Source organism: Myxine glutinosa, chromosome 10, assembly GCF_964187855.1.
Source record: "Myxine glutinosa chromosome 10, kmMyxGlut1.1, whole genome shotgun sequence".
Classification (NCBI taxonomy): Eukaryota; Metazoa; Chordata; class Myxini; order Myxiniformes; family Myxinidae; genus Myxine; species Myxine glutinosa.
In genome coordinates this window covers 24,382,868-24,395,327 of record NC_136270.1, presented here as the reverse complement: position 1 = coordinate 24,395,327, position 12,460 = coordinate 24,382,868, and the positions used below count along the sequence as shown (strand labels likewise).

At 40.8% G+C, this 12,460-nt stretch overlaps 2 protein-coding genes across 2 annotated transcripts in view; one reads left to right on the top strand and one right to left on the bottom strand.

Annotated features, from left to right (window-relative positions):
- The window catches only part of LOC137434334 (germ cell-specific gene 1-like protein), a 244,074-nt gene that overhangs the window by 105,458 nt on the left and 126,156 nt on the right, over positions 1-12,460 (bottom strand). Inside the window, exon 2 of the mRNA XM_068127236.2 lies at positions 5,146-5,193. Within this exon, the coding sequence (XP_067983337.1) occupies positions 5,146-5,193 (48 nt within the window). The remainder of the gene's footprint in view (positions 1-5,145; positions 5,194-12,460) is intronic.
- LOC144894005 (THAP domain-containing protein 2-like) lies at positions 8,519-11,135 on the top strand. Its single transcript, XM_078785452.1, has 3 exons — positions 8,519-8,772; positions 9,355-9,550; positions 10,407-11,135. The coding sequence occupies exons 1-3, from the start codon at positions 8,705-8,707 to the stop codon at positions 10,554-10,556; spliced, it is 414 nt and encodes a 137-aa protein (XP_078641578.1). The 5' UTR covers positions 8,519-8,704; the 3' UTR covers positions 10,557-11,135.

Here is a 12,460-nt window from a genome sequence, read left to right as displayed (position 1 = left end):
CATTGCGGTACACACAAAACAGCAGTTGACTCCATGCACATTGCAGTGCACACAGTGACACAAAACAGCAGAATGACTCCTTTTCTCTCTTCAAACTGGTTGAATGGGTGATTTTTATATTTCCGGCACCTGCAACTCACCACAGGTGAGTTCAATTCCAAAGTAAAGGGAATTCTCCTACTTGAAATCTAATTATTTCTCACAACTTCTAAAAGGTGCCAATAATATTGTCTGGGACATTTTTGGATTTCTGTGTGGAATAAGCTAAGATTTAGTAATTTTTCAGCTTTTGTTTGTTTTGTTCCATTGCAAACCAAAGTAATACATATGTGGATACCAAAATATTTTTAAATTTCAACAACTTTCTGGAAGAAATGGCGCATTATTTGAAAAAAGTGCAAGGGTGCTAATATTTTTGACGACAACTGTATGAAAAGTGGAGTGCGTTAAGCCTTGTTCAGGCAAAGTAAACAAATGAATACAACTGTGATATATAGATCCATCTACACAATCTTTTGTGTGATGACTTTGAGAGATCTAGAAGAATACAAAACATCTTCCTGACCTTTGAAAGTAAGCAAAGCCTCAAATAAGGTCCATTAATGAATAGGCTGTTACAACAAGCACCAAGCACTCTTCCCTTATACGCGAATTTGTCACGTACGTTGTGCAGGTTTCATTTACAAAAGGTTTCCTAAGGCCACAACAAGCGGTTGACATTTTCCCATTTTTGTGCCATGTGCCAGAGGAGTATACAGTCACGTGAAAAAGTAAGTACACCCCATGTAAAGTTTTGACTTTTTCAACATATTTCAACATACAGCTATTTGATCTTCATTTCAACAATATTGATAGATAAAAGTGATATAATATAACAAATATCATGAAACATTTACATTTTGTAGTCCATTGTATAATTTAAATAAAGATAAATGCAAATTTCGCGTGTGGAAAAAGTAAGTACACCCCTACATTTATCACTACTTCAAATACTTAAAATTAGAATCAGGTGCACCAGCTCAGGTGTGAATGATTAGAACATCGTTAGAGAGGATCTTGGAGGAACCTGTCTTATTTAAACCTCCGACATTTAGTTTGGTTTGCTCTTTGTTGTTGAAGTGTGCGGCATTACCATGCCTAGATCAAAAGAGCTCTCTGACAGAAGGTCTTCAGACAGACGCCTTCTCTGAGGCCTTCAGACAGAAGGTTATAGATGCCTATGAGTCTGGGAAGGAATTTAAAAAGATCTCCAAACAATTTGAAATCAATCATTCGACTGTCCGGAAGATCATCTACAAGTGGAGATGATTCCAAACAACTGCCAACTTGTTTAGGCCAGGCCGCCCCAGCAAGTTCAGCCCGAGAGCAGACCGCAAGATGCTGAAAGAAGTCTCTAAGAACACCCAGAATGTCATCATGGGACCTACAGGTAGCTCTTGCCACTGTTGATGTCAAAGTGCACAAGTCTACCATTAGAAAGAGGCTGTACAAATTTGATCTACATGGGAGGTGTGCCAGGAGGAAACCTTTGCTGTCCAGAAAGAACATCAGGGCAAGACTAAAGTTTGCCAATGAACACCTCGGCAAAGACCAGCACTTCTGGAACAATGTGCTCTGGACAGATGAGTCAAAGGTAGAGCTATTTGGCCACAGTACCAGAAGACATGTTTGGCGAAAACCAAAGACAGCATTTGACCACAAGAACCTGATACCAACTGTAAAGCATGGTGGTGGAAATATTATGGTTTGGGGCAGCTTTGCTGCCTCAGGGCCTGGGCAGCTCACCATCATATAATCCACTATGAATTCTTCATTGTACCAGAAGGTGCTTAAGGATAATGTGAGGCCATCTGTCGGAAAGTTGAACCTCAACCGAAGGTGGACCTTGCAACATGACAAAGACCCTAAACATACCAGTAAATCCACCAAGGAATGGCTGAAAAGAAAGAAATTGGGGGTTATGGAATGGCCAAGTCAAAGCCCAGATCTAAATCCCATCGAGATGTTGTGGGGGGATTTGAAACAAGCTGTGCATGCAAGAAACCCCTCAAACATGGCCCAGCTGAAAGAATTCTGCATGGAGGAGTGGGCAAAAATTTCTCCCAGTCGATGTCAGAGACTGGTAGACAGTTATAAGAAACGCCTACTTGAGGTTGTTTCTGCCAAAGGGGGCAAGACCACCTATTAGAGCCAAGGGTGTACTTACTTTTTCCACATGCGAAATTTGCATTTATGTTTATTTAAATTATACAATGGACTACAAAATGTAAATGTTTCATGATATTTGTTATATTATATCACCTTTATCTATCAATATTGTTGAAATGAAGATCAAATAGTTGTATGTTGAAATATGTTGAAAAAGTCAAAACTTTACATGGGGTGTACTTACTTTTTCACGTGACTGTTTGTCATCACTGAGGACATTTCCTTCATTCGCATTTTGCACAAACTGTTAGAATAGTTTAGCTAATAAACAAGTCGCATTCTAAAAATACATAAATTCCATTGGCCTAGTCTTATCACGCAGGTAAAGTACAGTATAGCGATGAAGAGCTGTACATCTTACAAAAGGCCAGGCTGTCTGTTTTGTTGTTCTGTGGCGCGATTACAGCAGCAATCGAGCCGTAAAACTCCCCGCCTCATAACTCCCTTGAAAGGACACGCCGAAGGCTGTCCGACCTTCTGAGGACACGAGGATGTGGATTTCTACCTTTGTCCGATAAAAGTATAAACACATCCCTTACTTCAATGTTTTCTTACAAAGTAGTCTCCATGACAACTGCACATACCACCTGTCGTGTGTTGAAAATCTGTTGGGCTCTGGAGTCGAGAAGTTGCTCATTCTGGGTTATTTTTTTGTTTTGTTTTTAGAAATAAGCACTGACAACAAATACCAGTGCCCACTTATACCATGAAAATGGAAAAAAACTGGTTGGGGAAGAATTGGACTGCAGTGTCATCCACCAGACGAGGAACATGCCTTCCACGCCTTCAACGACACTGTGTACCCACTCCCTCTTCCACACTGGTGTAGTTTTGTGGTTGCCATTGGCTAAATACTAGCTCATCCATCTTTTGATGGTTGCCATTGGCTAATACTAGCTCATCCGTCTCACATCAAGGGTTCCACCATCCCTCTCCGCTACTTGAGTTGCCACAACAGGTCCAACCTGGATGGGTGTTTTTTAGGAGACACCATATCTGTACTGGATGATCGTTGGCTTCGGAAGGGAGCTCATCCACCCTATGTCAGGTGTTGTTTTTAGTCCTGACAAGGTGTCACAGTCATCCTCCCCAATAGCAAAGCCAGTGAGAGGTGTTGGTTTAGCCGCCAACAACCCGACCATGCGGCAGGTAGCACTGGGTTACATGTCACCAGTGGTAGTCCCAAATGACTGACGTGACCAATGGAATGTATGTGTTTTTTACAATGGGATTTGTTTATTAGCCGCATTATTCTAATAGTTCAATTTGTCTAGAGGAAACAGACATACATTCTTCTGCTTGCTCGCTTGAATTTCACAATTTTTTATTTAAATTTCTGCCACTTGCAATTTCCTAAGCATTTCCAAAACGCCAGGATGGCGATGCCGCTTGTATCCGCACTCTTGACTGGTATCTGTTGCAGGAAAATATTTTGTCTCTTCCATTAAGGAGAGAGAGATTGTAAAAGTAAATTGAGATTCTCACTTTGAATCTGATTGAGGAGGTGGATGACATTCGACTGCCTGGATCATAATAAAGATGCAAAATGCCAAAGTGATTGAAAACAAAGAAAGGAGACAAGAACACTTCTGAGAACGTTCCTTCGAAACCGAGCTAATGGTCAAGTCTAGACGAATATTGGCGCAGATAACCTTACGTGCACCGAAATGGAAATCTGAAACACTGGTTTTGGGGTTAATTGAATGGTGGCTTTGCACAGGAGTATCGTCAATCACAAGCGATGGGGGATGGTGGAAAGGATAGATCTTGTAGGACAGAATGGGTAACTCTTCCAATGAAATTCCTTCTCTTCCTTCTCCTCCTCCTCCTCCTCCTCCTCCTCAAAAATATGATAACGAGAGAATTGAAGATGTGCTGTAAGAATCTATGGCCTCACATGTCAAGACAAATTAAAATGCACCCTAAAATATGGAAATTGAAGAAAAATCCAATTTCCACTATTGAGCTTTACGACACCCCCTTCGGATGCATTTCCTCCCCTTGTGTTGTGGCGCATCTATTTGTTGTTGTCTCACTCTTTTCCATTTTCTGCATTTTGTCTGTTGACCCATTGTCTGTCAGCGATTTTCTGCTTTTCCATGAGCCTCTATAGGTGTATGAAAAAAAAAACATTCCAATTTGAAACATCGAGGAAGAGGTTCAGTAGCCTTTGCTCCATGGATCGGGTAAGATTGGATGTAACCTCGAGGTGTGTCATAATCATTTCAATTGATAATCTGTCATTACTGAAGCGTTGACCGAGAAATGGTTGTCAAGTGATGAATTTCACTCAGAAACAATGGCGGAATTGTACATTTAACCATTAACAACTCTCCTCCTGCAAGAATAATAATTTTTTAAATCACAATGCACTAATCTACATTATTGGAGAGATGTCTGTCTGTCTATGTGACTATGTTTGTGTCGCCATTTCCTTTGAGATGGCCAAACGGATCTTCATAAAACTTTCAGAAATTTCTTTTTTTTATTTAAAAAGGCAAAAAAAGTTTTTGATAAAAAGTTGGATTTTTGGAATTTTTAAAATTGCTCTATAGTGCCTGTCTTTATAGCTATGTAAGAGGTGATATTAAATGATCCCTGGCTCCATTCCTTAGTGGGTGTAGGGGAGTGTTTTAGACCCCATTAAAAAAAAAAAGAAAATAAAAAAATCTTCAAAATGCCAACAGGATTAGAACAGCACCGGGCAACGCCAGGTACCCCTGCATGGGAGTATTTAATAAATTATCATTTCACAGAACACCTGTCATAATATAACAATACACTATCAATCACCATTACATTTGTGTGCATCTTATTACAATTAATATGTATTGTACTGTAAATCTTACTGAAGTTTTCAATTAAAACTCAACAGAAAGATCACCAAAGTCAAGTTTCAAATTTATATTCATGTAGTTCTAAAGTAGATTGTCTGACCTTTCTCTGAAGCTGGAGCAAGGTCGATGAAACTCCGGCATTTTTCTCCTGTGGAGGAAAAGAAAAGTAAAGACATTTGTTATCCGCATGGCCGGTGAGCAGAAGATGCCATAAAATGTACGCCGTAAAGCAAACAGGCTAAATGAGGGATGCCATCAGTAACACGTCTTGGCGTCTGTCAGGAAAAGTGATGTCCCATTTGCTTTTTTGGGACTGGAAGAGATATGTTGCCTGAAGCACAACAAATTCTCAAAATTCTCCATGACATCAATTTTGAATGTCCATAAGTGCATGAACTCGATTTTTGACAGTCCTTACAGATGCCAATCTATGACTGGGCAAACGAGTTCAAGGTCAGATTCTGATGACGGAGAACAACATTTGAGTTACTGATAAGTAAACTGGACTAAGTGTATGGAAGTAATCTTTGAAGGTCAGCAGGGGTAACAGCATTGTATTGGGACAGCCTCTCTATTAGTTACTAGTGGGGTATGCTAACGCATTATGTAAGCAATAACAAACGTGCTCCGTACGTAGGTACATAATAAATAGAATCTTTATTATTATAGGCAAGCATCTGCTGCTGCTAGATTTCAATTTAGGTTATTTATTTATTTATTTTATGGACGCCTTTACGGTTTTACGTAAATTTTCATTGATTTTTTTATTTCACAGTTTACAGTTATAGAAATTTAAAAAATTCAAATACTAGATATCGATTGAGGTTTCTAATGGGCGCGTTCATGTTTTTTTACATAAATTTTAATTTATGGACGCTTTTTCTTTTTTTCATTTATGGACATGATTGTCATGTTTATTTCACAGTTTACAATAAAACTAGCGGGGTCACCCGTGGGAATCCCACGGGCATGGATGTGTGTGACATTTCGACATATTGAGTTATATGCTGCACATTCATTTTTACAAAATGGTTACTGGCAAGTCATCAGATCCAGAAATGGTGTGAATTTAGTTATTTCACATAATATGTGACCCCTCACTCCTCTCCACCTGACACTCTCCTGTCTCCACCTGACACTCTCCTGTCTCCACCTGACACTCTCCTCTCTCCACCTAGCACTCCTCTCCTCTCCAAACCCTCACATCCCTCTCCTTTCCAATCCCTCACCTCTCCAATCCCTCACACTCCTCTCCTCTCCAATCCTTCACACGCCTCTCCAATCGCGCCTCACACTCCTCTCCAATCGCGCCTCACACTCCTCTCCAATCGCGCCTCACACTCCTCTCCAATCGTGCCTCACACTCCTCTCCAATCGTGCCTCACACTCCCCTCCAATCACTCCTCTCCAATCGTGCCTCACACTCCTCTCCAATCACGCCTCACACTCCTCTCCAATCGTGCCTCACACTCCTCTCCAATCGCGCCTCACACTCCTCTCCAATCGCGCCTCACTCGCCTCTCCAATCGGCTTTCCCCGTCTCGTTTCTCTCCTTTTTCTCCCGTCTCGTTCTTTTTCTTGCTCCAAATCGGCCCGTCGGAATCGGAAATCGGCCCGTCTCGCCCGTCGGAATCGGAAATCGGCCCGTCTTGCTTTTGTGCTTGTGCGTAAATAAATTGTGTTCATGACACCATTTCTGGTGTTGGGCTAGCGGCTAGGGTGCCGGCTTAGGATCCTGGGTTCGAATCTCGGTCGATCGCCGAATTAATGCCAGGGGGGTTGACTCAGCCTGTCATCCTTCCGAGGTCGGCTAATTGAGTACCAGTTCACTGGTAATTCCCTGTTTGTCGTTGAAGGCGGCAAAAAGGGTTGGCGTCAGGAAGGGCATCCGGCCGTAAAACATTGCTTCAAAAAGGGGACAAAAAAACAACAACTACCACGGTCCCCGAAAAGGCCAACCCCCGCTTTGCGGGGAAAAATGGCCTCTAAACGGTGGTTTTTACACCATTTCTGGATCTGATGACTTGCCAGTAACCATTTTGTAAAAATGAATGTGCAGCATCTAACTCAATATGTCGAAATGTCACACACATCCATGCCCGTGGGATTCCCACGGGTGACCCGGCAAGTTTGCATTGACGTTCGTCGACGGACTCGTTCGCCCGTCTCATTCGTTTTCTTGCTGCATCCTGTTCAAGTCTGCGTTCTTCATCGATCGTCTCATTCATTTTGGAAATAGAAGTTTCCACGCAGCGCATGAATTGTCACGATCCTCAAGAGGAATTTGTCTCGTAATCATCAAATGATAAATGGCAAGTAAATTATATTGTGGAAAATTAAAGATTTCAAATAAACCTATTTAAAGTGTATTCGCACATAACTAATTTTAAAAAACGAAGAAATATCTCTCGGTAATTTCCTGAAACATATTTTACTTCCGGCTAATAATGTTGAATTAAATAAAAACGAAGAAATATATGTCGGCATCATTGTTGACGTTTTTGTGACGACTGTCATCAAACGAAAAAGTAATATATCTTAACGGAAAAGCAAAAGCGAATTTTTAATATATATCGACACGTTGCCGTCGGTGTCATGTTGGGCGGTGTATGATACACCATGACGCGATTTTTAAAAATATATCTCTGCATTTTCCCGCGTGTGTGGAATGTTCTCAATTATTGCTGACACCGAGTCCAAAACCATCGATAAAAATGAAATCATATGGTGAGTTAGATTGGAGATAAAGGCGTGAGAGAGACTCAATGGCCTTGAAGTTGAAGTTACAGGCGTTTGAGAATTCATTTCGTTCTATAAACGGCAACTTTCATTGGATTTCCTTCCCGTTTTTTTTCAACCGAGTCGAAAACTATGTTAGCGACTGTGAAAAATGAAATGATATATCGAATTTTTAATATGTATCGACACGTTGCCGTCGGTGTCATGTTAGGCGGTGTATGATACACCATGACGCGATTTAAAAAAATATATCTGCATTTTCCCGCGTGTGTGGAATGTTCTCAATTATTGCTGACACCGACTCTAAAACCATCGATAAAAATGAAATCATATGGTGAGTTAGATTGGAGATAAAGGCGTGAGAGAGACTCAATGGCCTTGAAGTTACAGGCATTTGAGAATTCATTTCGTTCTATAAACGGCAACTTTCATCGGATTTTCTTCTCGTTTTTTTTCAACCGAGTCTAAAACTATGTTAGCGACTGTGAAAAATGAAATGATATATCGAATTTAAAATAGATATCGACACATTGCCGTCGGTGTCATGTTGGGCGGTGTATGATACACCATGACGCGATTTTAAAAAATATATCTCTGCATTTTCCCGCGTGTGTGGAATGTTTGTGGAAAATTAAAGATTTCAAATAAAACTATTTAAAGTGTATGCGCACATAACTAATAAAAAAAACGAAGAAATATCTCTCGGTAATTTCCACGGAGGTATATAATAAACCTGGAGAGCCAATGACGGCTGTCGGCTGAAGCTAGCGGAAGTTGCTTGGCGGCCATATTGGGAAGCCGATTGTGTCTGCGTCCGTGTTTGATCTCACAATCAGCTGATCTCACAATTTCTGATTCATTTTGGAATTTGGATGCTTACCGACTGTAAGGAGTCTTATTTGTGAACGCGCTGTTTCAAAATGCCACAGTGTGTTGCATTTGACTGCACAAATACCTCAGGGAAGGCCTCCACATGCACATTTCACAAGTAAGTGACAAACCGCGATCGCGGGTGTTCTGCTTTTTCAGTTTTTGGCGTGGTCACGGTGGTGGGGCTAGGCAATTAAGTTTCAATGAAGTTTCAATGAAGTTTGAACACTGTGTTTGAATTTGATGATGTTAGACCACGCGCAGGGTGTGCAATACGACACAGATCTCAAATATAACTGTATTGTGTATTCACTAGGGCTATGTGAGTATGTCAGACTGATGTCTGATTGACTCATTCATTGATTCAGATTGAAGTATCGAGATTGACTCGTCAGCTCGTGATCATTGTCAAGTGATTTAATTTGTGATGAGCTTAAATTAATTGTCCAGTCTACTACTGTCAGGGTTTCCATGCCCTCCTGTGTCACTCGTGAGCAGAAAGAGCAAATGGGGGTTACTTGTGGAAGGTACGAAAGTCCGACACATGGCAAACATTAGCAGATGAAGTTGTATTTAACTATACATATGAAACTCAAAATATTATTTTGATATGGAGTCGTTTTGACTCGGATGTTTTGACTGCCCTCTGAGGTTTTGACCCGCAACCACATTTTGTGACCACAATGTATTTTGTTTCAAGGTTTCCAAAGGATAAGGACTTGTGCTCTCGATGGACATCTGCCCTGAGAAGGGAGTCCTTCTACCCCACCCCAGGCACCACAGTTCTGTGCAGTGATCACTTCAATGAGAGTGACTTCGACAGGACTGGTCAAACCGTCCGACTGAAGCCAAAGTCCGTCCCCAGCTGTTTCAACTTCCCAGCACATTTAAAGAAGGTAAACTATGCTATGTTGGTATTCCACCTATGTTAGGTTGGTATTCCCCATACAGTGGTGCCCACTTAAAGTCATACCGCTTATTTGAATATCCCGTCTATAGTCCTAGAATAGTGAAATCCAAAACCAGTTCCTATATAAACTATAGTGAATCTTCCCATGTAATGTCATAGAATAATGTCATATCCCACTTAATTTCATAGTCAAATTGCTCACAATTGATTCCAAGCATAGTTATTTCCCAATTATTATCATACCTTCCTGTGGCCTCGCTCATTAACTCTGCCATCTGGCTAGGCGGCAGTCATGCATGGCTGATTATCACACCTACAAGTCACAAGACTGAATTCATTCTCTGCATACATTGATCCCACAGAAAACATCGTTTCCATTCTCAGGGCCGCCGCCATTTTGAATCCTGCCCATTGGAATATCCCGGATATTGCCATAATTTCATCCTGCACAGGGGGTATGATAATAAGCAGGCTCCACTGTATTATGTTGGTATTCCACCTATGTTATGATAGTAACCCATCACATGCCATGTCTGCTGCTTCATATGCAGCTCCTAAGACATAGTTTTATGGAGAACAACTCAGTTGCTTTTTAAAAAAATTAGAGCTGAGCCGAATCCCATTTTGTACACTTTCTTGGCATTTCCCCCCCGAAGCTTTGTTGTAATAATATTTAACAAAATGTTTAGTCTTTGAAACAATGTTACAATACGTCCAACGCAGTCACATCTATTTCTAATTAGAACCCCAATCTAATGAACGAAGCTTCTAAGCATTCGGCTCAGCCCTAAAAACAACTTAATGAGTATTAATGGTTCACCTTTTCTTTTCTTTCCAAATAGGTTACAGTTTTGAGGAAAGCGCCAGTGGCCAGGTCTGTCATCCAAGAAGATACACCAGAACCTCAAGCCACTACTCAAGATCCTGAACCTGAGGCGGGACCCTCATTTCAGACCACAGATCACTCCTACTCCGTCACAACCACCGTTTAGAGGCCATTTTAGAGGCCATCACTCCGTCACAAGTCCACTGGTATTGAAGCACAAGCTCGATGAAGCAGTCCACAAGCTGGACAACTTTCGAAAAAAATTAAAAGTGAGTCAGCAACACAACAGAAGGTTAGCCAGAAAAGTGGAGTCCCTGAATACCATCGTGGAAGACCTGAGGGAGAATGGGATGGTCACCGACAATTGTATTGAAATGCTCAACACAACATTCTCTGGTGTGTCAAAAGCTATTGTGATCAGAATGCTGAAGAACAAAGGCAGCGGCACTTCATTTATTCACCTTCATGAGTTCACCAACACTTCATGTAAATATTTAAACTGTAAAAGATGTGTTGCATGAGATGTCTATATCTCCGCTCCATTATTCATGTAACAATTACCATGTCCTGCTGAACGTTCCATTGCAACATGTAAGTCTTGTATGTTATGAATAGCAAAAACTTCCGAAACCCAAGAATTGTGTGGGTTAACTACATGACAGCGTTTCATGTCATTTATGTGACTGACTCACTGTTGATGTGTTGCTGACCCATGTCAGTGTAGAATAAACTCTGGTTATCATTATATCTGCGTGGTTTCTAACATCTCGGTAATAGAAACATACACATCTTAGTTACAATATAATGACTGAATTAAGTAACATCATATAACATGACAACACATCAGATCTTTATATTGAGGAATATTATTGAACAAGCCAAAGAATGGCAAACGACGATGTACCTCAATTTTATAGATTTCTAGAAAGCTTTCGACTCCTTGCCCAGAGAATGTCTGGGTCATAATGAAGAAATACAGCATACCTGGAAAATTAGTGAACCTTGTAAAAGCCCTTTACCAAGACTTTCAATGTGCGGTCGTCGACCAAGGTGAAACAACAGAATGGTTCAACGTGAAGACAGGAGTTAAACAGGGGTGTAACATGTCAGGATTCTTATTCCTACTAGTGGGTGATTGGGTCATGAGAAGAACGATAAAGAACACCGAGCGGTAATTTTGGGCACTTTTTTTTCAAACAAGCTCTAAACCATTGGATTCCCCAGGAAAAATGCGTCTAGAATCAACTTCAAACTTAATGAACACCATTTCCTTAAAGAACGGGATTCTGAGCCCGAATATCAGTTCAAATATTAGTATTCTATATTAATTAAATAGTCGGCGGTCCTAAAATTCGCTCCAGCTGCATCATCAGTGCGCCACGCCTTTGCTTTGACAGGCCTTGTTTACAAAACGATCGGCTTCCCAATATGGCCGCCAGACTATTTCCGGTGGCTTCACGGCGGCTAATGCTGCGAGGTGGCCAATTGGCTCTCCATATTATATACCTCCGTGGTAATTTCCTGAAACATATTTTACTTCCGGCTAATATGTTGAATGAAATAAAAACGAAGAAATATATGTCGGCATCATTGTTGACGTTTTTGTGACGACTATCATCAAACGAAATAGTAATATATCATAACGGAAAAGCAAAAGCGAATTTTTAATATATATCGACACATTGCCGGCGGTGTCATGTTGGGCGGTGTATGATACACCATGACGCGATTTTAAAAAATATATCTCTGCATTTTCCCGCGTGTGTGGATTGTTCTCAATTATTGCTGACACCGAGTCTAAAAGTAAAACCATCGATAAAAATGAAATCATATGGTGAGTTAGATTGGAGATAAAGGCGTGAGAGAGACTCAATGGCCTTGAAGTTACAGGCCTTTGAGAATTCATTTCGTTCTATAAACGGCAACTTTCATCGGATTTTCTTCCCGTTTTTTTTCAACCGAGTCTAAAACTATGTTAGCGACTGTGAAAAATGAAATGATTTATCGAATTTGATTTGAAATAAAACTGGGGGAGAGCAAGACACCACGGGCCTACAAAACAGGACTCAA